Source organism: Rhineura floridana, chromosome 18 (genome assembly GCF_030035675.1).
Source record: "Rhineura floridana isolate rRhiFlo1 chromosome 18, rRhiFlo1.hap2, whole genome shotgun sequence".
NCBI lineage: Eukaryota > Metazoa > Chordata > Lepidosauria > Squamata > Rhineuridae > Rhineura > Rhineura floridana.
The window spans coordinates 9,211,517-9,236,284 of record NC_084497.1 but is presented as its reverse complement, the minus strand read 5'-3'; the positions used below and the strand labels follow the sequence as shown (position 1 = coordinate 9,236,284).

At 45.1% G+C, this 24,768-nt stretch overlaps 1 protein-coding gene across 1 annotated transcript in view; it reads left to right on the top strand.

Moving 5' to 3' along the window:
• The first annotated feature begins 522 nt into the window (after positions 1–522).
• The window catches only part of NCAN (neurocan), a 56,583-nt gene continuing 32,337 nt past the window's right edge, over positions 523–24,768 (top strand). Inside the window, exons 1-5 of the mRNA XM_061601857.1 lie at positions 523–624; positions 12,857–12,936; positions 17,636–18,037; positions 22,550–22,724; positions 24,439–24,566. Coding sequence (XP_061457841.1) covers positions 578–624; positions 12,857–12,936; positions 17,636–18,037; positions 22,550–22,724; positions 24,439–24,566 — 832 coding nt within the window. The 5' untranslated portion in view covers positions 523–577. The remainder of the gene's footprint in view (positions 625–12,856; positions 12,937–17,635; positions 18,038–22,549; positions 22,725–24,438; positions 24,567–24,768) is intronic.

Sequence of the window (24,768 nt, the reverse complement as noted above, 5' to 3'; positions counted from 1 at the left end):
CTCTATGGAGGCTGGCGTCTGGAAACATTTTCATGACAATAACACTTAACTAGTCTTAAAGGCAACAGTCACAGAGTCATAGAATCATTGAATTTGCAGGGGCCTCTAAGGCCATCAAGTCCACCCCCTGCTCAATGCAGGAATCCAACTTAAAGAATCTGCAACAGATGGCTGTCCTGCTACTTCTCGAATACATCCAGTGTTCCATTGGTTCAGCCACCTGTTGGGGATGCTTTATTTTGGATTCCTGCATTGAGCAGGGGGTTGGACTTGATGGTCTCATAGGCCCCTTCCAACTCTATGATTCTATGAAGCTATTGATCTAACACTAAGCACACACCTGCTGTATCTTGACTTGCAGATTTCAGTGGCAGCTGATGCCCATAGAGACTGGTGGGGCGGAAGGCAGGGAGCCCAACAGGAAGTGAAGCCAGAGCCAATCACAGATAGAGCCAATTAATAACTTGCTTTCTTCCCCTGCACCTCCTCCCTGCTGAGTCCTAATTCCTGGTGGTGGTGATGCTGGTTGCCATTATTAAACTGCTCTCTTTGTCCATATCATTAAAAGAGAGAGTGCATGAGCACAAACTCTGTGTGGCAGACACCTCACTCAGCATACCACAGGTAAGAAACCTTTTTTTCACCCTGAGGGCCACATTCCCTCCTGGGCAACATTCCGGGGGCCGCAAGCCAGCAGTGGGTGGGGGCCAGAGGCAGACATGGGCAGAGCAATGGATCTGATTCTTCTGTATCTCTTTTTATGGAGTAAGATTTCTATACCTCTAAATAAAAAAACAAAAACTACACCGTTAATGTAAAATGGTATAAAATATTCATTTAAAATAGCAATAAAAACAGACTTTAGGAAAATGCAATAAAATTATTAGCATATAGAGAAAAGCCAAGAGATTTTTTAAAAACTATTGTACATGATTTATTTATTTATTTTTGTAAAAGTATTTATATTCTACCCTCTTGCAAAACATGCCCGGTTAGGCGTGGCTCAACAAACAAGTTCGTTGGTGGCCATCGAAAATAGTGCAAGGACATCTGCCTCATTATCAATAGGCAGGGAGTTCCAAAGAGCAGAGGGGCTCCTGCACTAAAAGACACATTCCTTGCAAGTGCAGAATGAATATTATCTGGCACTGGTAAAAGTGCCACGGCCACAGAATGAAGACTCTTACCTTTGTCGGGTTGGCCACATTCCAGCCCGGCCAGTCATTCAAGGACAGTGCAAAGCAGGGCTAGTGAAGGGGGTGGTGGTCCTGAGGGAGAGGGGGTGTGGCATGTTGTTGTTATTATCATCATCATCATCATCAGTATCATCATCATCATTATGATGATGATGATGATAATGATGATTATTAGCCTCCCTGCAACAGCACGTACCAGTGCAGGTCTCAACAACAGAAAATCCATTTTAAACAACAGCTGAAAGCAAATTATATTCCCTGCTAGAGAGGGCCCTGAAAATATACATCTCAAGTGTCAAAAGCCAGGGAGGTGCGTCTTCAGCATACAAGACAAACTGCATAATGAAGATGCCCGACGCAACTCTGTGTGGGAGGAGTTCCACAGCTTCGGGGCTGCCACAGAGATTGCCCTCTCCTGGGCCGCCCCCACCAGAACTACCAAGACCTCCCCCCCTCCCCGCTGATCTTAACCCTCGAGAGGATCTGTAGGGAAGGAGCAGTCTTTGGAATATTTGGGGCCTCAGTCATTTAGGGTTGCAACACTGGAACAAGTACCTTCAGTTAGCCCCAGAAACCCACGGACAGCCAAACCTTTTGAACCTACACCTTCACAAAGCCTCAGCGCCTCAAAGCCTGTTTGTGATGTGAATGCAATTTTTTAATAGTACACTGCACCATGCCAAGAAACGACTGCAATTTTTATCTCATCATGCTGACCCCCCCCTTCTGCCCTCCTCACAGATTTCTCCAATGAGCCCTTAGATTACAACGCCTCCAGGAACGACCTCTGGGGACCCTAGAGATTTTGGGTGAATTGCCTCCCTCTCTGATGAGAATAAAAAGTAATGTTGACACTTAATGCATCTCACACACCCCACACACCCAAAGGATTAGAGAAGTCGGCACTGATTTGTATTTTTAAAAAACCGCATATGCTAATTTATACGGAAAGATGCAATTTTAGAAGTAATTACTATAATTAAAATACAAATGCATCTCCCCAGAGTGACCAGATGCCTGCTCATTTTCCTGTCCAGGTGCTGCTAACTGTGGACGGGAGAAAAGGCCATAGCTCAGTGGTAGAGCACCACCTTTGCAGGCAGAAGGTCCCAGCTTCAGTCCGTGGTAGGGATGGGTGAGAATTTTGATTCCGTTCACATTTCAAGCAGAATTTATCAAATTCGCACTTTCTGAAACAATACGACAAGTAAAACAGCCGTCCTTCGAAATTCACATTTATTAGAATTTTGGGATGCAGTTGGCCAACTAAACGACGTTTACAAAAATGCATATATTAGGGGAAAGGGTGCATAAAAATGAACACATGTGTGAAAATAACTTGCAAAAAGGCATGAAATTATGAGAAATGGCTTGCAAAAATGTGTACCTTTGTCAAAACCGCCTACAAAAATGTGTTTATTTGGAGAAATTTGCACTAAAACGGAGAATTTTCATGAGGATTTTTTTAAAAAAAATCCGCAGATCACTGTAGAAATGTAGAGTACTGAATTTAACAATGGGAAAATGAGAAACAGAGAATCGAAAGAGACAGGTCTTTCCATCCCTAGTCCACATCTGGCAATGTTTGTAATGTTTGTAAGCCGAAAGGAGGGCTCAGAATTGATTCTGCCCATAATCCACTTGGTGTCCTGGGTTTTAAGGGTCCGGAGAGCAGACTCAAAATGAATGCTTTGATTTGGATTCCTGCATTGAGCAGGGGGTTGGACTGGATGGCCTTACAGGCCCCTTCCAACTCTACTATTCTATGATTCTATGAATAAAAGATGGGCTGTTTACCATTCATGTGGGTCACTGAGTAAACAGGATCAGGCACCGGCTGGGGCATTTCATAGAATCCTAGAGTGAAAGGCGGGCGGCCTTGTCTGCGGCCCTCAACCTCTCCATCTGGCCATCAGAACTCTCACTGGGCCACACCCCACACTTTCTTTTTTTTTTTTACAATAATTTTTATTCAAATTTTCATAAAACATACAAAACAAAATCATAAAACATTCAAAGACAAAAAACAAAACAAAACAAAAATGATTAAACAAAAAAATAAAATGTTGACTTCCCATTTGTCACAGATCAAATCAGTTATAGGTCTACAATATATAACAATCCTGTCTCTTAAATTATATTATAAAATCACTTTCCTCCAGTAGTTATCTTAATTAATCATCAAATCTCATAAACATTACTTTATTCTTTCCACAAAAAGTCAAAGAGAGGTTTCAATTCTTTAAGAAATATATCTATCAATTTTTCTCCAAATAAACATGTCGATTAATCCATCTCGTTAATAATAATAATAATCTTATTGTCATAACCATAGTCCAAATAAACATATCGATTAATCCATCTCATCAAAATCTGTTAGGTCCAATAATTTCAATAGCCATTATTCCATTATCCCTATTAATTCCATCTTCCATCTTCAATAGTCCTGTTAAGTCCAGTAATTTCAGTGTCCAATCTTCCATTATCAGTATTCCATAATAATCTTGCTGTCATAGCCATAGTCATATAATAAGAGTCTGATGGGAATTTCCTCTATCCCAAATATTTTCTTGCCATCAATTCTGAATAAGTTGCTGAAATATTGTTGTAAAGTCATATCTGTGTTCTTCTTTTTTACAAAATGCACTGGCTCATCTCTTGAGAGTTTTTCCATTGTCACATGGCTGCAGTTAATTCCATAGATTTTCTCTATATCAAGCTCCATCACGTCATTCCAGTCCAGAAGATTATCCAAGCCATTGATAACTTTATCTCTAATATCTTCATTAATTTCTTCAGAGATAACGTTAAATTCCAAACAGTAGATTTTATTTCTAATATCCATAAACTCCAGATCTTTTTCCAATTCCACATTTGTTCCAATCTCCAGGGCTTGTATCTTCCCTTTATTTTTTCTTTTCTCATCTCTGATCTCATTCTCCTCTCTCACAGGATCCCCTATTTCTTTAAGCTCCTGCGTCATTTTGCTCAATTCAATTTTCAGCTCCTTACTGCCCTGTCGCAGGGTTTGTTTCGTTATCTCAATCTCATCCATTATTTTCTGAAACATAATTACTTCCAGATTCTCAGCCACTTTCTTGATTGCCATTTTTAAAACCACAAAAACAAAACAAAACAAAAATAAAGAAGAACCACTTCTTATTTCAGCAACAATTGGGTTAATATTCCAGGCTTGATGACATCACAGTATAAACAGAGCAGCCTGCCTTATCTCTCTATGTTCAAGAATACAAAACAAATTTAGTTCCCAGCATCAAAACAGTTAGTGGCGTCGTGAAGAAGCAGATTCGTCAAAATAAAATAGACCAAAAAGAGAATAGTCCCAGACAATATAATGTTCCTCGGAATAGAAATCCCTCTTCTGTTTATATCTTTAGAATGCACTTCCAGGACAGCTTTTTGCAATAGAAACAGAGATAAGCTGTTAATTTCGTGAATAACAGAGAAGAGTTATAGCTCACCCAGAAGTTCTTTAAAGCTGATTCATTTGACAAATCTCTTTTTGCTGCAACAATTTAAACCAAGTAAAAAAAATAATAGAAAGAAGGGTGCTTGCCTGTTAGTCCGTTTTCTCTTTGAAGAAAAGATAAACGTATCGCATTAATCAGATAGAGCTTGTTCGGAAGTCCGTCCGGCATTGCTGGCTGGACCTTTTCTCATAAATTAATGAAATCCAGTCCTCCCAACAAAAACAGGCTTTTGAGGTTGATCTCTACGTTTCTCCCTGCCCGGGAGAAATTTCATCAGTCAAAAAAAAAATGTTCTGACTGATTTATATCTGAATAAGCTTCTTTTGAGGCGGGAGCCCGTCTCAAAAGCAGGCACAAGCGAAGTCACCCTTCCCGGACCCCAAGCCTTTTTGCTTGGCTGGAATGTGCCCTCGAACTCTGAACTTGCCTCTTGCTTGATAGAAGAGAGGGGGGTGTTGAGTGTGTCCATCAGCCTGCTGTACAAAGGTAAATTTTACATGTGTTGCTCCACCCACTGTGGCCCCTGGCCCTGCCTACTACTGTCATGCGGCCCTCGGAAGTTTGCCCGGACAGGAATGTGGCCCTCGGGCTGCAAAATATTTCCTTCCCCTGTGGCCAGGCATCCAGTCATTGTACAGGTGAAATATCCTCGGTGTTTATTCTTTATTTATTACTTGAATTTATATGCCACTTTTCCATACAAATATGCTCAAAGTGGCTTACAAAAATGCAAATGATGACATCAATAGCAATCAATTCAAAAGCACAATAGTTTTGAATTATTTCAAAACACAACAACTCCAATTGATTACCCAAACATGATCACATTTAAATTCATCATAAAACATCATAAAACAAACTATCAGTTAAAACATATCAAATTAATAACATAACATTTCAACGTTAATAACATTAATTCTTCAAAGAGCTTGGACCAGTGATCTTCAGCCTTTGTCCCCAGATGTTGATGGGCTCCCATCATCCTTCACCATTGAGCCTGCTATCTGGCGGTGATGGAGATAGACTCCATCTGGGGACCCATGGCTGAAGAACAGTAGCTTGGATGATTTTGTGGTCTGCACATTTACTCCTAACATGCTAGGACTTTGCGTGCTCTACCACTGGCCTATAGATGCTCCTGATCTGCTTAGGAAGGTCTCGTGGCCAGTGGTGGTGTCAGGGAATCTGTGGCCCTTCACACTTTCCTGGACTCTCGCTCCCATCATCCCTGAGTAGAGATGGAAGGATCTGTCCATTGTGATTCTCTGTTTCTCATTTTCCCAACCTTAAACTGAAGTTCTCCTTGTTTCTGCAGAAATTTGTGTATTTTTTAAAAATAGTCTATGTTATGTGGCTGTAAAAAAAGGCAAATGCTATTTTAGGCTGCATTAACAGAAGTATAGTTTCCAAATAGCATGAAGTGTTAGTTCTCCTCTATTCGGCATTGGTTAGGCCTCATCTAGAGTATTGCGTCCAGTTCTGGACACCACATTTTAAGAAAGAACTGGGCCTGTTTAGCCTGGAGAAGAGAAATCTGAGGGGAGATATGATAGCACTCTTCAAGTACATGAAAGGTTGTCACATAGATGAGGGCCGGGATCTCTTCTCGATCGTCCCAGAGTGCAGGACACGGAATAATGGGCTCAAGTTGCAGGAAGCCAGATTTCGACTGGACATCAGGAAAAACTTCCTAACTGTTAGAGCCGTACGACAATGGAACCAATTCCCTAGAGAGGTAGTGGGCTCTCCGACACTGGAGGCCTTCAAGAGGCAGCTGGACAGCCATCTGTTAGGAATGCTTTGATTTGGATTCCTGCATTGTGCAGAGGGTTGGACTAGATGGCCTTACAGGCCCCTTCCAACCCTACTATTCTATGATTCTATCATGTCGCCTCTTACTTGCATAAAGTCCCAAATGCTGCAACCTTTCCTCAGGGGGGAGTTGCTCCATCCCCTTGATCATTCTGTTTGCCCTTTTCTGAATCTTTTCTATGTTAAAATTTACCCTTGTAGTCCCCTTTAGTACCACTCCTTATATATATGTATATATGTGTATATATATATTGTATTTTATGTATTTTAATTGTATTTTATGTATTTTATTTTATTTTAATGTGTTTATGATTTTATTGTTTACAATTTTATTATGTGCGTGTTTGATTTTATTTTTGTGAGCCGCCCTGAGTGCCCTGTTGTAGGGTGGAAGGGAGGGATAGAAATATTTTAAACAGATAAATAAAATAAATTTTCCAACTCTGCAATGAGCCTTATGAGGTGGGGTGACCCAGACGGTGCGCAGCATTCCACATGCAGTCGCACCACAGATGTGTGTAATGGCATTATATCGGCAGATTTATTTTCAATACAGTACCTTTCCTTAATGACCCTTAGTCGTATCCACTAGCTTTATTGGGTCTACTCTGAGTAGGATTAGCATTGAAAACTACCCCATGCATTCCGTGCATGTGACTTCCCACAAAGGATCCTAGTAACTGTAGCTTGATAAAGGTGCTGGGAATTGTAACTCTCTGAGGAGTAAACTCCAATTCCCAGGATTCTTTGGAGAGGGAAAAATGTGCTTTAAATATATGATGCATATGCAGCCTGAGATCCTATAACCTGAAGTGCCAGGGATTGAATCTGGGGCCTTTGGACTGCTCCACCACTGATCTATGGCTGATGCTCCATTTTTTTTAAACTGCTGCTGATTGCTACTATTGATTAGTTGTTGAATCAAGTGGCTCGGCCTGAAAGGGACTTGATTTGGAAGCTGCTATTAGGAAAAGGAGAAAGGCAATACATTTCCCCACCCACCCTGTCTCCCCAGGGTAAACATCGTGCAACATTATTGCATGTTGGAATGCCTGGATCCCCCCCCAAATCCCCATTGAAATGCAAATTTTGACTTTTTCAGAGACAAGGGAGGCCTGTTATGCTTTTCCATCACAAATAATTAGCATTGATGGGACAGAGAAGGAAGCGTTACTTAGAGATCTCCCTGGGGAGGGGGCTTTCTACTATTTCCCAACCCCCGCTTCCTTCCAAGATTGACCATCCTTCAAGGCTGCGGTTGTGTCAGTTGACAAGGTGCAGGAGGGCTTCCCTTTCTGATGTCGTTTATGACTTCAGCATTTGAGGCGGCCTCCCGTCTTCGCCATGCCTACCCAGTTTTACTCTGATACCCCAAAGGGGAGGGGATCTGTGAATTTTGATGGATGGTTAGGATGAACGAGTTGGGCTGAACAAGGTTTTTCCCTCTTCTCCAACAACCCTGGCCCTTGGGAGGGGTCTGTAACACCCAATAAGAAACTGACTGGCTGTAGTTTGCAGACCCACAAAAGAAAGGCTTCTCCACACAATGGATTATTAATTGAAGGATGGGGAACCTTTCTGGGCAATCTTCCAGGGGCTACACGCCTTTGCCCCCCCATGGTCAGCTTTGCAGGGTCACTCAGAGGGTTTATGGGGCCTGGTGCAGGTGTGATGTTGGGGGCCCTGCAGCTATGGCAAGGACCCATGCCTCTATGCATACTAGCGATGGGCTCCTTTTCTGCAATAATCAGCTTTGCCATCAGATTAATTATTTTTTCTGATATTCTCTATCTTTGGGGAGAGAATTTTGAAGTAGCAACTCGCCATGCCTGGTTTCCGATTCATTCTTCTTCTTCTTCTTTTAAAAAAATCACTTTGGAATCATCAATAGCGTGAGTGATACTTTTATCGATCTACTTTCTACGTGAGCTCTTCAAATTTGCATTCCCTTTCAGTGATGTCAGTGAAGTGTTGATTGTAACTGACAGACAGAAAGCAGCAGTGGGGAAAACACTGGCTTGGTTATCTGCCTTAATCTGCTCTGCAATGCACTTGAAAAGGAATGTAAACAGGCAATAATTACGGAGTTCAGAATAAAGATCCATACCAGTAGAGACTCATGAATAAATAGCAATTATAATATTGATAATTCTCTGCAAAGCAAAAACAAAACAAAACAAAACAGAGGAGATCAGAACAATGAAAAGATATCAGAGGAAAAAGGAATTGGATCGTTAACGACCACTTAAATGAACTTAATCACACTTTAACCACACTTAAAAACAAAACTAAAAAAGGAGAGGATTCCACCCCTAGTGTATACAAAGCTGGGGGCTACACACAAGAATTATTGCATGCACGGACTACATGTGAGAATTCTCACCTGCAGCTCCTCCTTGCCCTGGGATCAAGCAGAATGATACCGTGCTTCATGTTTTCATGCTTGATAAGGGAATAGTGATCACTGTTACTACAAACTCTGTAACTAGGGCTACATGGCCCGGGCCAATCATAAGCCTGCCTGACCAATCTTATCTCTATCGCTGCCCAGACATAAATAAAAAATTACCTTACTGTGATTGGTTTAGACTCCCTAACAGTTGGGCTGCAGGTCCCTCCCTTCTAGCCTCCGAAGGATACATTGTACAGCCAGCTTAAGTCTCAAATTAGCACCTATTCTGTTGCATACAGATCTATCTAAAATGTTTATCATGGCCGGGGAGAGGCCCCATTACATCACAATTGTATGTTGAGAATCAGTGTCATCTTACACCCTTCTATACCATTTCTTCTTTTTATAAAACTTTATGGTATATTATGGTATATTAATTGAAAGATGGTTTTAGATGAATTGATGTTCATGTTGTGAATTGTTGATTGTATATTGTATATTGCTTTATTGTTTTATATTGTATTTTGTATTGTTGTACGTCGCCCAGAGTGTCCGTTAACTCGGACAGATGGGTGACTAACAAATAAAATTTTATTATTATTATTATATAAACAACCTCCCCCCCCCCCAATAATTCTGGTAAGCAATGTGGCAGGGTCAAGGCAGGGGCCAATGGTACCTCCAAAAGTTGGGAGTGCTTGCTTTATGGGAGCCTTGGGCATATTGTCCCAGTTGCCCCCCCCCCTGGGCAGCCCTGCAGCTTTGCAGTGTTACCGTGATGTATGGATCGTGCAGGATTGCAAACATAACAGTGTAACAGACCTTGTTACTCGCAGGCTTTCCCTTAGCAGTGCCAATGAAAAGGGCAGAGAGCGAGCTACCTCTTATTTGTTGCTCTGCTTTCAGTACACTCCTGCTTTAGTTCTAGGACCCTAGTGAAGTCTCTGTCATGGGTTCTCGAAGGATGACTCTCCTAGAGTTGTAGGCCTATATTCATTATTATGGTCAGCACACACACTAAATGGCTCTGGCTGCAAGCCCTCCTCCCTGAGTGCCAATACTCCCTCCTCAGCTACAAGAGGAAGGCCCTCTGATGGAGTCGTATGACTAATCTTAAAAGGCCTTTTTGTTATGTGCCTTCAAGTCGATCACGACTTATGGCGACCCTATGAATCAGCGACCTCCAAGAGCATCTGTCATGAGCCACCCTGTTCAGATCTTGTAAGTTCAGGTCTGTGGCTTCCTTTATGGAATCAATCCATCTCTTGTTTGGCCTTCCTCTTTTACTACTTTCTTCTGTTTTTCCCACCATTATTTTTTCTAGTGAATCCTGTCTTCTCATGATGTGTCCAAAGTATGATAACCTCAGTTTCATCATTTTAGCTTCTAGTGATGGTTGTGGTTTAATTTGTTGTAACACCCAATTATTTGTCTTTTTCGCTGTCCATGTTATGCGCAACGCTCTCCTCCAACACCACATTTCAAATGGGTTGATTTTTCTCTTATCCGCTTTTTTCACTGTCCAACTTTCACATCCATACATAGAGATCGGGAATACCATGGTCTGAATGATCCTGACTTTTTGTAATTAGTATCCAAGCAACCTGTAGAACCTTAAAAAAAAAGGTTACAGACATGTGCTTTTTGCCACCCTAGCTCATTCCAGAGAGTACATTAAAAAAAAACAGCCACTGAGGTCAGCTTGGTGCCCTGGGCAACCATCCAGCTCGCCCACCCCTAAGGCTGGCTTTGCCCAGGGGCACACATCAGTTCAGGCCAAAGGGGGCCCATCAAGTCCAGCATCCTGTGCTCACAGTGGCCAACCAGATGCCCCAAAAGAGAAACCGGCAAGTAGGACCTGAACGCAACAGCAAACTCTCTCCTACTTGTGATGCCCAGCCACTGGCATTCGGAGTGAATTATACCCAAGGGCTAGCCCAAGCAAACACACTGAACTCCCACCGAGTTGGCTCCTTTGGAGAGCCACTCAAAGGAAGCCATCAGGTAGGGGGCTCCAAAACGTGTCCCGCTTGCCAAGTGCCAGACTTGCTTGGCTTTGAACTCCCTGGAGGTGACAGCCAACCCCTGATTTGAGGAGTCGCTGAAGATTCTTTGATCTGCGGCTGGGGAGGGAGCCTTGCTGGCTTGCGTTGACATGAAAGGGTCCTCCATCTCTTTCTCTCTCCTCTCTCTCTCTCACCCCTTTTTGATAATTTCTCTCCAGAGTAGAAGAAATACTCAAGATGCTGCTAGAGGCAAAATTATCCAGTGCAGATATGGAGACTTCTTTTTTCAAAAAGGAACGAATGAGGATCAGCACCTTATTGGGGAGAAGATCTGCATGTCTTTGTTTAAGACACACAGGGCACAGCTCAGGAACTGACTGTGAATGCCCTGAGTCAGCTCTGAGATAGATAGACAGACAGACAGACAGACGGACGGACGGATAGAGAGAGAGAGCGATATATATATATATATATATATATATATATATATATATATATATATATATATATATATATATATATTATATATGGATCTGAGACAGATAGACAGATAGTGGACATGATCCAGGTTTTCTTGGATGAAACTGATTTTCTGGATCTATTTCAATCAATGAAGGTTGGACAGTGAAAAAAGCGGATAAGAGAAAAATCAACTCATTTGAATTGTGGTATTGGAGAGCTTTGCAGATACCATGGACCGCGAAAAAGACAAATAATAGGGTGCTAGAACAAATTAAACCAGAACTGTCACTAGAAGCTAAAATGATGAAACTGAGGTTATCATACTTTGGACATATAATAAGAAGACCTGATTCACTAGAAAAGACAATAATGCTGGGAAAAACAGAAGGGAGGAGAAAAAGAGGAAGGCCAAACCAGAGATGGATTGATTCCATCAAGGAAGCCACAGACCTGAACTTACAAGATCTGACCAGGGTGGTTCATGACAGATGCTCTTGGAGGCCGCTGATTCATAGGGTCACCATAAGACGTAATCAACTTGAAGGCACATATAAACAACAAACAACATTTCAATCAGAGTTTAAGCCCAGGAGAGCTGCCTGGCACCTTATTTATACGTCCGTAGGCACCAGGCAAAGACCTCCCTTTTCCCTCAGGCCTTTGGCCCTTGAGGTGTGCTTAGTTTCTTTCCTTTGGGGTTTTAAGTTTTTAGATTGCATGCTTTCAAATTTGTGTGATGCTGCATGTTTTAAAAATGGCTTTATATTGTATGTTTTTAAATCTGTTGTACGTTGCCTGGAGACAGTTGGGTATGAGGCGACCAGCAAATGAAGTAAATACATAAAGAAGGAATCCATTGATAGATGGCTCTGAGATGGATAGATAGATTTGGGACAGATTCTAGTTTTGTCCCCTAGGGCAAAAGTGAGACTAAATTGACAGGCAGGGCCACCCTCTGGGCCGGTTGTAAGTAAGAAGTCAGGCAGGTGAGGGGCTGCCTAAGGGTAGACTGAGGTGGGTGGGTCAGTGCCCCACTGACCGTAATGGGCCAGCTTCCCCCGGCTCTGCCACTGTGTGTGCGGCACAAGCAGCAACAGGCATAGCGACTGAGTTGTCCCTTCAGGAAGAACCAGGTGGGCATTGCGGTTAGTCTAGGACCTGGGAGACCAGGGTTTGAATCCCCCACTTAGCCATGATGCTCACTGGGTGGCCCTCGGGCCACTGACTGTGTCTCAGCCTAACCTACCTCGCAGACTTGTTGTGAGGATAGAATTAGGAGGAAGAGAACAACCATGTCCATTTGACCAGGGTTTAAACCCCAGTCAGCTGTGAAGCGCACTGGGCATCCTTGGAGCAGCCACAGTCTTTCAACCTGACCTACCTCACAGGGTTGCTGCGAGGATAGAATGGGGAAAGGGGAGAATCCATGTATGGAAAGGTGGGGTATAAATGTAATAATAAAATTGTTTATTATTATTATTATTATTATTATTACAGATTAAGGATGGTCCATGTAATGGAAGATGTCAGCTGTTGGATCCTGTTTGGATACCTGCTCCTGCCTGTCTCTGTTCTGGGTAAGTTCCGGGGATAATTGAACTCATGGAAGGAATGCATTGCCACAAGATGCAGTGAGGACTAGGAGCGTAATCAGTTCAAAAAGAGAGGGGAATTGAATAAACTTGTGGAAAAGAGGCCTTTTAGTCATGGAGCCATTTACCAGCTTTGGCTGGTGTGACAGGTGTCACTGTTCTTAGACTGGGATATCTTGAACACAGTCATTCAGGCATTAGTAACCTCAAGACCAGGCACCTACAGTGTCCTCTGTGGCATTTTCCTTATGGTTGATCTGGAAATTGCAGTTAGGGCAAAATGCTGCGGCATGATTGCTATCAGGCGTGAGATTCTGTCAGCATATTAAATCTGTGCTCGAAGATCTTCCCTGGCTGCCAGTTTGTTTCTGGGCCAAGTTGAAGGTGTCACTGTTGGTATGTATAATACCAATTATTATAATGTATAATAGCACCTTAATGGCTTTGACCCAGTTTCCTTAAGGGATTGCCTTCCCCCAGAGGTGCCACTTGACTACTTGGATCTGTAGAACGCACGCTTTTCCAAGTGCCACGTAATGTTCATTCTACATTTACCAGGAGTTGATCTTTTACTGTGGGACCACCTGTCCTTTGGAACTCCTTGTCTATTGACATCAGTTAGATGCCCTTAGATTTTTAAGTCAGAAGGACATATAATTTAGTTCTCTGCATCTGCTTTAAACGTTTTACTGATTTTCTTGGTGTTTTAATGGTTATTAGTTTATGTATAGTTGTTTTTAAAAAAAATAATGTTGTGGATTTCAGCTGCATTTTTATCTACAATTTTACTACCGCACTTCTTAGAGAGCTTGTTGATGAAGTGGTTTATCAATCTTTCTAAATAAATAAATGATGGGTAAGATGAAACCTCCATGTTCAGAAGCAGTCTATCCCTGACAACCGGGCACAGGGAAGGGTTGTTGCTCTCATGCTGTTCTTGGGGGCTTCCTGCTTGACTGCTTTTTGGAAATGGCAATGCTGGACTACATTTTTTTTCCTTTTTCTTCTTCTAAAAATGCATTTATCAGACAGACCATTCATTTGGCTCAGCAGGAACTATTCATATGGAAACCCAACTCTGCTGACAGCTATTGGTTTAATCAGGGCAGCGAAATGGAACTTCCATATACAGCAGCAGTCTACCTCAGAATGCCATCTGCAACAGGGAGGGCTATAAACAGCCATCAGTTGGGGGCGCTGTAGCTCAGGGTTTCTTGCAACAAGCAGGAAGGCCACCCCTCCCCCACCAAAAAATCTGGGAAAAACTGCTTCCTTCAGGCTTTGCGTGTGGTTTTCCTGAGGGCATCTAGGCTGACCACTGTTGGACACAGTAATATCACCCTACAAGCACCTACCTTATTTTGGTCTATAAGCTCTTACGGAGAAGACTGTGCTTCACAAAAGAAGCCCAGCTGACATCTGTGAGCTTTTTGAATACCTTGCAATTGTGGGCAAGTATCAAATATCTTTTCTCCACTGCCCCTCCCGCCCCCCAGGTAAACAAACAAACCACAAATGAACTGCCAGCCACAAGTGTCAAATAATGTCTGTGTAATTAACTATTAATGGTAACTGGAAGACAGGCATGAATAAGGAATGATGCAAAGAGGAAAAAAAGCTTCAAATTCTCTGTCCAGCCATGTTAGCTGGGGTGTCCCCCCTCCTTTTGCCATTTGATGCCTGCAGGAATCTAATATCTGGGCCAAAACTTTAGGTTCCTGATTGAACCCCATTTCTAAAAACAAGAGGGTTGTATTCTGACATTCACCCTGCTTCTCTGAGCAGTGAGGAGCTGGGGAAAGGGTCACCACTGAGTGGCAGGGCCTGCCTGAAATCCTGGGGAGCCGCTGCCAGTCAGTGCAGACATCACTGAGCCTGATGGGCCAATGGTTTGTCTTGATATAAGCACCTTCCTGGATTCCCATTAAATCAGTCCATTGCTCAGAATCATGAGGACTGGAATTTTAACTTTTTGTTTAAGGGAAGGGTCATAGCTGAGCAGTATACCATGTGCTTTGCATGCAGATGGTTGCCGGTTCAATCCCCGGCATCTCCAGTTAGGCCTGGGAACATCCCCTCCCGGAAACCCTGCGGGCTGCTGCCAGTCAGTGCAGACAGCACTGAGCTAGATGGACCAATGGTCTGACTCAGGATAAGGTGGCTTCTGATGTTCCTCTGAGTCCCAGGGGTGAAGGGTTAATCTAGATAATCTGGGCTTCTGCTGGAAGGAAGGGTGGGATATAAATCAAATAATAAATATAGATAGATAGATAGATAGATAGATAGATAGATAGATAGATAGATAGATAGATAGATAGATAGATAGATAGATAGATAGATAGATATGCTCAGGATGGAGATAGATAGATAGATAGATAGATAGATAGATAGATAGATAGATAGATAGATAGATAGATAGATAGATAGATAGATAGATAGATAGATAGATAGATAGATAGATAGATAGATAGATAGATTGGATGTCCTTTGAAAGGAAGTCACTTGAGGCTCCATGGGTGTTTCTCTAACATTTGTGTTTATTTACAAAGGCACAGGTTGAGCAGAGGTGGTGGCTTCATGCTCACAAAAAGCCAAAGTCCACTGCTTCCACCTCAGATTTCTTGGGAGCCGGTGCTTTAACGGAGCCCAAATGCAGCGTCCTGAGTCTGCCGTCAATCTGCCTTCAATTGCATGTTTCCGTTGTCAAACACAGAAACCTAAATCACATCACCCTAACCTTTTTCAGCCCGGGGGCCACATTCCTTTCCGGGCAACTTCTAAGGGGCCACATGCTAGTGGTGTGTGGCGCAAGATGATTTGAGACCATGGTCTGACTCAGGATAAGCTTCTTACATTCCTAATTTTTAGGGGGGTGTGTGGAGCCAGGAACTCCTTGCAAAAGACTGCCAGGCTGGATGGCGAGAAGCGAGGGACTGGGAAGGAGGAGAGATATTCCTCGCTCCTTATAGTGGCGGCTGGTGGCTTCATGCCAGTGGGGCAATGGAATCTGCTCCAGGTTTTAGTCCGATCTCTCAAGGAGCTGTCCGAGGTGCTGCCATTGAGCCACCAGCCACCAGCCGCCAGTGCACCCTGGGTGGTGCCGTCTTCTTGGGGTCAGAACCGAGGAGGAAGCAAATGGAACCAGCTATGGGGGGGGGGATTTGAAGCTGTGCCTCCCAGTTAAAAGTCCCAATGCTCTAACCACTACACTGGACAGTCTGTCTGTTCTGGGTAGGGGGCTTCTGGTAGCCAATGGGTAGAACAAATCTGAGAGAACCTGAAGGGGGGTTTCATTAACGTGGCTTCCCACGCGGGCTAGTTTGGGGTTTTGAAAGGCAGGCTTGTCACCTGTGAGAGAGCCGCAGGGGCTCTGGACGGCAACAGAGACCTAACAGCAACCTCGTTTGCCTTGCCTTGCCTTCAGAACTATCAGCTCGAATCCCCTTTGTTTCCTCTCCCCCTTTCCCTCCCCCCCTCCACGGCCCCCCTCCCCTGCCTATAATTGGGTCCAGCTGGCCGTAGAGGAAAATCAATTGGAAGAATGAGCAAAGGGACGGATCGTAGCCACAGAGATGATTAATTTCGCTGTAGCAAAGTTCAGAGAGAGAGAGAGGTGCTTTCCTTTGCTGTGAAAAATCAGCTCCTGCGACCAGCTCAGATAAGCCTTCCCTAGCCCCAGCCTGCAGATGGTCTGGAACTCCGCAACACACCTAGTAGCCCCAGCATGGCCAGTTACCAGGATTGGTGGTGGAAGTTGAAGCTCAGCGTAAGAGAGATGCAAGGAGTGTAGTCGTCCAGGGGTTATGGCAGGTCGTAGATCCATTACTTTTTTGGAAGCAGGGTCCCTATGTATGAGCCAATTAGCATGACAGGGGAGCGTGTTAGCCACGGAGAAGAGTCCTTGTCCTTCCATGCTGACTGGAGCCAATCAGAGTGAAAGGAGGTGAGTCAGCCGCTGAGAAGACTCTTCTCACTAGCCAACACACAGCTTCCACTTTCATTCTGAGTGGCTCCTAGGGATGTCTGATGTAACGGAGTGCGGACTTGCGAAATGACACGGACAGCAAGGGAGACGAGGGAAAGTGGAAAGGGGGCATGGCTTTGTGAGGGGGCATGTTGTCATTATCATGAAGGGACCCTGCACTTCTGAATTTGCCACTAGACTACTGGAGGGTTGGGAAGAATACCTCTATTTAGAAGAGGCATTCCCTCCTGAGAGTGGGGAATGCCTCTTCTTAGATCAGGGAAATCCTACATCCCTCCAGATACTGTTGGACTCAAACTGTGAACAGTCCCCACATCCAGCCTGGCTAATTGTCAGGGACGAGTCCAGCAACCTTTGGAGGGCCACAGCTTGGGGAGAAGCATTCCAAAATGGCCGTGCTGGCTGGGGCTCATGGGAGTTGTAGTCCAAAAGCTTGGGGAAGGCTGGGAGACGCTCCCCCTTCACATTAATCATAGAATAGTAAAGTTGGAAGGGGCCTATAAGGCCATCAAGTCCAACTCCCTGCTCAATGCAGGAATCTAAATCAAAGCATTCCCGACAGATGGTTGGCCAGCTGCCTCTTGAAGGCCTCCAGTGTCGGAGAGCTAACTACCTCTCTAGGTAATTGGTTCCATTGTCATATGGCTCTAACAATTAGGAAGTTTTTCCTGATGTCCAGTCGAAATCTTCTCCACCCAGGCTCCCAGGACAACGCGAAGGTGATCCATATCAACAAGGTCCACCACCAGCCGCTGCGGGTCAGCCTGGCGGAGCAGGTGGCCCTGCCCTGCCTCTACCTCTTGCAGCCGCCCACCTCCCTCGGCCCCAGCCAGCCACCTGACCTTCCACGCATCAAGTGGAGCCGGGTCCAGTCGGCGGTGGGCCAGCCGGAAGACGTTTCTGTGCTGGTGGCCAAGGACAACGTGGTGAAGATCTCCAAGGGCTACGAAGGGAGGGTCTCCCTGCCTGGTTACCCCTCCCGGCGCTACAATGCCACGCTGGTGCTTTCGGCTGCCCGGGCCAGCGATGCCGGCCTCTATCGTTGCGAGGTGGTGGCTGGCATTCACGATGAGCAGGACCTGGTGCCCCTGGAAGTCACAGGTGAGGGGCAGGCCTGGGGCATCTTGGCAGAAAGCATGCAGGACGCCTGGGTCCTATGTGCCGCGGAGATGGGGAAGCTTTGTTTCTGCCAAGGGGAAGTCTGTTGGGGGTCTGTGCCAGCAGTGGGTGGAGCCATGGCCAAAAGTGGGTGGAGACACATACTCTCTCCCTCTCCTCCCTTTCTCTCTTTTTCCTTCCCACCCAGGTGGGAGGGAGAGATCGCTCTTCTCTGAACTGATCCCCTGCGGAGGGCTACTGAAATTGGGCCCATGGGTCACACGCCGTTGCAGGCGGCCCACCCCCGATTTCCAGCTCTTAGAAGGAAATGGGAAACATAAAGTGAGCAATGCCATTAATTCTATGTGGGGCTGCCCTTCAGGTTGGTCCGGAAGCTGCCGCTGGTGCAAAATGCAGCGGCGAGACTACTCCCTGGGACAGGGCATCGCCAACATGTCACCCTGCTGCTGAAAGAATTGCACTGGCTGCCCATTAGCTACTGGGCTAAGTTCAAGGTGCTGGTTTTGATGTACATTTGGGACCAGGATACCTGAAAGATTTCTCACCCCTTATATACCGAAATGATCACTGTGCTCTGCAGGTGAGGGTGTTGTGGAATTTTCCTTGTCCAGGAAACGCCACTGAGGCGGGTTGAAGCTTACAGCTCCTTATTATACTTACAATTGCAAGGCGTCCCTGCTAGCGTGTGATATGGCAGGAGACTGCCTTCTTCCCCACTTCACAGGTTTTTATAGGTTTGTACAAGGTACAGTCATGTGTCCCAAGGTACCCAATAAGGGGCTTTACCTGTTCCCGTTCCCACCTGGCTGCGTGATTCGTCAGGTAGTTCTCCTTTATAGGGATGCAAAAACATACTCATCTCTTATCTATCCTGTCTTGTCACAGCATCTGTCCCCATCCATCTCATCTACATGCCAATACCAATGACCCCCAGAGGTGGAGTGTTCCACTCTGAGGGCCTCCTGCGGATACCATCTTATCAAGAGGTCCATTCCTCGCAACACAGGAAGCAGACCTTTAGCGCTGTGACACTGACCCTTTGGAATTTAAAATGTAAATGTACTGCCTTCAAGTCGATTCCGACTTATGGTGACCCTATGAATAGGGTTTTCATGAGGTTGAGAGGCAGCGACTGGCCCAAGGTCACCCAGTGTGCTTCATGGCTATGTGGGGATTCAAACCCTGGTCTCCCAGGTAGTCCAACACCTTAACCACTACACCACACTGGCTCAATCCTTTGGAATTACCTCCTCTTAAATATTAGACAAGCACCATCTCTGTTATCTTTTCAGCACCTGCTGAAGACTTTCTTCTTTCAACAAGCTTTTTAAGTAGGGACCTTATCCCATAGAATCATAGAATAGTAGAGTTGGAAGGGGCCTACAAGGCAATCTAGTCCAATCCCCTGCTCGATGCAGGAATCCAAATCAAAGCATTCCCGACAGATTACTGCTCATCTGCCTCTTGACAGCCTGCGTCTGTGTTGGAACTGTTTTTTAATATGTCCTGGGGATTTTTAAAATTGTTTTATCGCTTCTTGTTTGCTGCCCTGGGCTCCTTTAGGGAGGAAGGGCAAGATATAAATTGAATAAATAATAATAGAAGTAATAATAATTATAATAATAATAATAGTTGAGGGGGCCAAACCGCCGCCTGACAAGCATGCAAAATGCAATGATGATGCGATTGACTGAATTAATAACCACCAATGTGTTCGTTTTCAACAAGGAGCCATTCAGCACATACATCCGTGCATTCCAAGGCCTCCCTTTTAAAAGCATGTCTCAATTTTGCAGAGAGCAAAATTGCACGCAAGCAGTTTTGCCGCAGTTGTCAGTCACTTGTGATCTCTTCCCCTGCCCACATATACCCCTTGAGCAAAGACTGGAGAAAACCAAAAAGCAATCAGGAATGCTACAGGATGGGACTATGTTTCATTCATGCGCGGACGGCGGTTCTGTTCATGCGCAGATACTCACTGGAAGCAGAGAGGAAGTGCAGCAAGTTCAGCTCTTGGGCTCATATAATTTATTTTTATTTGAGTCATTTTGGCATGTAAGCAGTATATGATTTATTATTGATATTATTATCATCAACAACAACAGACCAGTAGTCCTCCATGTGCGTGTGTAACCTGGCTGGGTGGGCAGAGTGAGTCCAGGGCTTGAAGGTACTTAGCTAAGCTCCTTCCCGCTGCATTTGAGGGGCGCACCACAGAGAGCAGTGGTGCACAGATTCATTTATCTGTTTATTCAATTTATATCCTGCCCTGCCTCCTAAATCAGGGGTTCCCAAACTGTGGTCCGTGAACCACCAGCGCTGCGCGAGCGTCATTCAGGTGGTCTGAGGCATGCCCGCACTGAATATCCATATTGATTTTTTCATATTCGTATGGCTTCTCTTTTACACTGTATGGTATCTCAATTTGAATTCGAAGGCATGCAAATCAGAACAGAAGGAGCAACAAAAATACAATTTAAACATCACGCAGCATTTGGCACAGTGCGCTGATATGGCTACAACAGGCAGAGAAGCCATTAAGTGGTCCGCCAAGACCATCAGCAATTTTCAAGTCGACTGTCGGGGGGGGGGGAATTGGGAACCACTGTCCTAAATGATTCCAGCAGTGCCCAGCAGGGGCATTCTGGGAAATTAAAAATGGCATCTTTCCAGCAGCAGGAGGTGGAGGGGAGCACTGCTCTCTCTCTCTCTCTCTCTCTCTCTCTCTCTCTCTCTCTCTCTCTCTCTCACACACACACACACACACACACACACACACACACACACACACACACACACACACACACATCCTGTCCTACAAATTCACTGCCTCTGGAAAGAAAAACCCTCAGAATTCCCCACTACCACTGTTTCCATTTAATGTGAATGGGGACTCTAAAAGGGAATGGATATTTTCAGCCCTAGTAATCCTCTGAGATGCATCAAGAAAGCTGGGGGAATAAAACACAGAGCAGAGTCAGGCCCTGCTTGGGACTTCCCTTTGGGACATCTGGGTGGCCTCCGTGAGAACAGGATGCTCAACTAGATGGGCCACTGGCCTGCTCCAGAAGGCCCTTCTTATATTCTCATGCTCAGTTACATTCAGGGCATTTGTTGTTGTTATGTGCCTTCAAGTTGATTACAACTTATGGCGACTCTTTGAATCAGCAACCTCCAATAGCATCTGTCATGAATCACCCCGTTCAGATCTTGTAAGTTCAGGTCTGTGGCTTCCTTTATGGAATCAATCCATCTCTTGTTTGGCCTTCCTCTTTTTTTACTCCCTTCTGTTTTTCCCAGCATTATGGTCTTTTCTAGTGAATCAGGTCTTCTCATGATGTGTCCATGATGTCAGTTTCATCATTTTAGCTTCTAGTGACGGTTCTGGTTTAATTTGTTCTGACACCCAGTTATTTGTCTTTTTCGCAGTCCATGGTGCGTGCAAAGCTCTCCTCCAACACCACGTTTCAAATGAGTTGATTTTTCTCTTAGCCCTTTTTTCACTGTCCAACTTTCACAGCCATGCGTAGAGATCGGGAATACCATGGTCTGAATGATCCTGACTTTAGTGTTCAGTGATACATCTTTGCATTTGAGGACCTTTTCTAGTTCTCTCACAGCTGCCCTCCCCAGTCCTGGCCTTCTTCTGATTCAGGGCATACTGAGGCCCAATTGGCGTCAACTCGATGTTGGGCAATTAGCTAGAGACACACTCACTGTTCTGCTGGTTCCAGCGCATGTTCACCTCTCTTTTCGGAAAACGGTGGCACATGATGCTAGCCAAACCGCGCCCCTTTTTACTGTCAAACCTGGTGGGAGCATTCAAGGGCAGTTTTTTTTAAAAAAAATCACTTCAGACAGATTTTGCAACCGATTGGCAGATTAACCCCGTTGCCCCTGCAAGTGCGGCTAATGCTTTGCTGCGGCCTAGTAAGCATATTCACAGCCGGAGTGGTGCCAGTCCCTTGCTGTGGAACGTACTCCCAGCAGAGATTCAGCAGGCATCCTCACTTGTGAAGACCTTTTTACGCTTACACAACGGTGCAAGCTTTTTTTAAAAAGCCGTTTTGGTGATTTTTAAAAATGGTGTTTTATGTTTTATTATACCTGTTGTACGCTACCATAATATTTTATACAAGTTGGCGGTATATAAATATTTGGGGAAGGGCTTCACTCAGTAGCAGAGTATCTGCCTTACATGCTGAAGGGCCCAGGTTCAATCCCCAGCAGCATCTCAAGGTAGGGCTGGGAGAGGCTCTCTGGAGACAATATTGAGCTAGATGGACCAATGGTCTGAGTCAGTAGAAGGCAGCTTCCTAGGTTCCTATTTTATAAATGCTTGGGAGGGAGTGGACAGAAATCCAGGGTGGGAAGTGGGAACAGAATGGAGTGTTAAAGAAGAGGGCATGGCTGGCATTCTGAACTGGAGTTTTTGTCGCTGGTCCCACGTCTCTCGTTCCTCTTGCTCATGTTTGCTTGTCCTGCCCTGCCCAGGTGTGGTGTTCCATTACCGAGCCGCCAGCAACCGTTACGCGCTGACCTTCCCAGAGGCACAGGCAGCCTGCGAGGACAACTCAGCCGTCATCGCTTCCCCTGCCCACCTCCAAGTGGCCTTTGAGGATGGCTACGACAATTGCGATGCCGGCTGGCTTTCTGACCGCACTGTCAGGTGCGTGCCACTTTTCTCGGTTTAGATACTGATACTGCAGTTTTAAAGGGGAATGATAGAAAATCCACGGGGGGCAAGGCTGTCAATTCTACTGGTCACGATGGCTACATTACCTCCACGATCAGAGGCAATATTCCTCTGGATACCAGTTTCTGGGAATCACTAGAGGGGAGAGTTGCTGTTGCGCTCAGGTCCTGCTTGGGGTGCTTCCCTTTTACTTCTTTATTATTTATTTATTTATTACATTTGTATACCGCCCCATAGCCAAAGCTCTCTGGGCGGTTTACAACAATTAAAACATTAAAAACAAATATACCAATTTAAAAACACATTTTTTAAAAACAATTTTAAAGCACATGCTAAAATGCCTGGGAGAAGAGGAAAGTCTTAACTTGGTGCCGAAAAGATAACAGTGTTGGCACCAGGCGCACCTCGTCAAATACATCATTCCATAATTTGGGGGCCAACACTGAGAAGGCCTTCTCCCTTGTTGCCGTCCTCCAAGCTTCCCTTTTGGGGCATCTGGTTGGCCGCTGCGAGAACAGGATGTTGGACTAGAAGGGGCCCCCTTTGATCTGATGCAGCACTGCAGGGCTCTTCATACGTTGACGGTACGGCCCCTCGCTTTGCATTCAGGAGGTCTCCATTTTAATCCATTTGTGGCATCCGGTTGGCCACTGTGAGAACAGTATGCTCGACTAAATGGACCCCCTTTGGCCTGATCCAACAGCTATGCTTCTTTTCTTTTCTTTAATTCTTAGTGTGCACTAAAGTTAAAATCATAGAATAAGAGTTGGGAGGGGCCTCTAAGGGCATCAAGTCCAACCCCCTGTTTGATGCAGGAATCCAACTTTAAGCATCCCCGACAGGTGGCTGTCCAGCTGCCTCTTGAAGGCCTCCAGCGTTGGAGAGCCCACCATCTCCCAAGGTCATTGGCTCCATTGTCGTACAGATAGGAAGTTTTTCCTGACATTCAGTCGAAATCTGGCTTCCTGCAACTTGAGCCTGTTACTCCGTGTCTTGCACTCTGGGACGATTGAGAAGCGATCCTGAGCCTCCTCTGGGTGACAACCTTCCCAATACTGTCCTATCTCCCCTCAGTCTTCTCTTCTCAGGGCTAATCATGCCCAGTTCTTTAGGCTTACCACTCTCTTTGTGCCTCTTGATTAAAGATAGGGAACCTGTGGGGGCCCTCAGATGTTGTTGAGCTCCCATAGACCCCAATTGGGAGCATGGCCAGTGGATTTGGAGTCCCAGCACTAGCTGGAGGGCCAGAGGTTGCCAGTGAACCACAGAAGAAACTGTATGGTTCGAGCCACCCGCTGAGATTAATCGTAGAAGTTCTCCTGCTTAAATAGGAATCTGTGGAGGAGTAGAAATCACAGTCGAGGGATGCAGAAATCCAATAAAAAGAATGAGCAGGGAAAATGAGACTCAACCCTGGTCATCAGAAGCTTCCAAGAGGGAGGCTTTTTATAGGGATCCTTTGCCAAGTAATTACAAAACATGCTTACTTCGAGGCGAGCTCCCCGTTCTGCAGAGTGACCTCGTTTCCCCCTCTGCCTCTTCCCTGCTTCTGCTTCTCCTTGGGTTATTCTTTTTTGTCTCCTCTGCCTTTTGTTCCTTTTCTTTGGCAAAGGCTTCTGGGAGAATCCGTGTTCAGCTCTCCCCCATCTTCCCTCCCACCCAACACTCTCCCCCTTTCCCAACGCAGGTATCCCATCACCCTTTCGAGGCCTGGCTGCTACGGGGATCGCAACAGCCTCCCAGGAGTCCGCAGCTACGGCGAGCGGGACGCCAGGGAAGTGTACGATGTCTACTGCTACTCGAAAGAGCTTCGAGGTGAGTAAGGACTGTTAGGAGAGGGGGAAAACTCAGTTCCCTTCCCATTTAAAGGCCAGCTTACATAAATCTGCACTTTCCAAAACAAAGCAGGAAGTGTTGATATTTTGAGGGAAATATTGATATTTTTGAAGGAACTGTCAATAAACGATCATTTTTACAATGGATGTTTTAGAGGCAGATTTTTTTTTTTTAAAGTTCA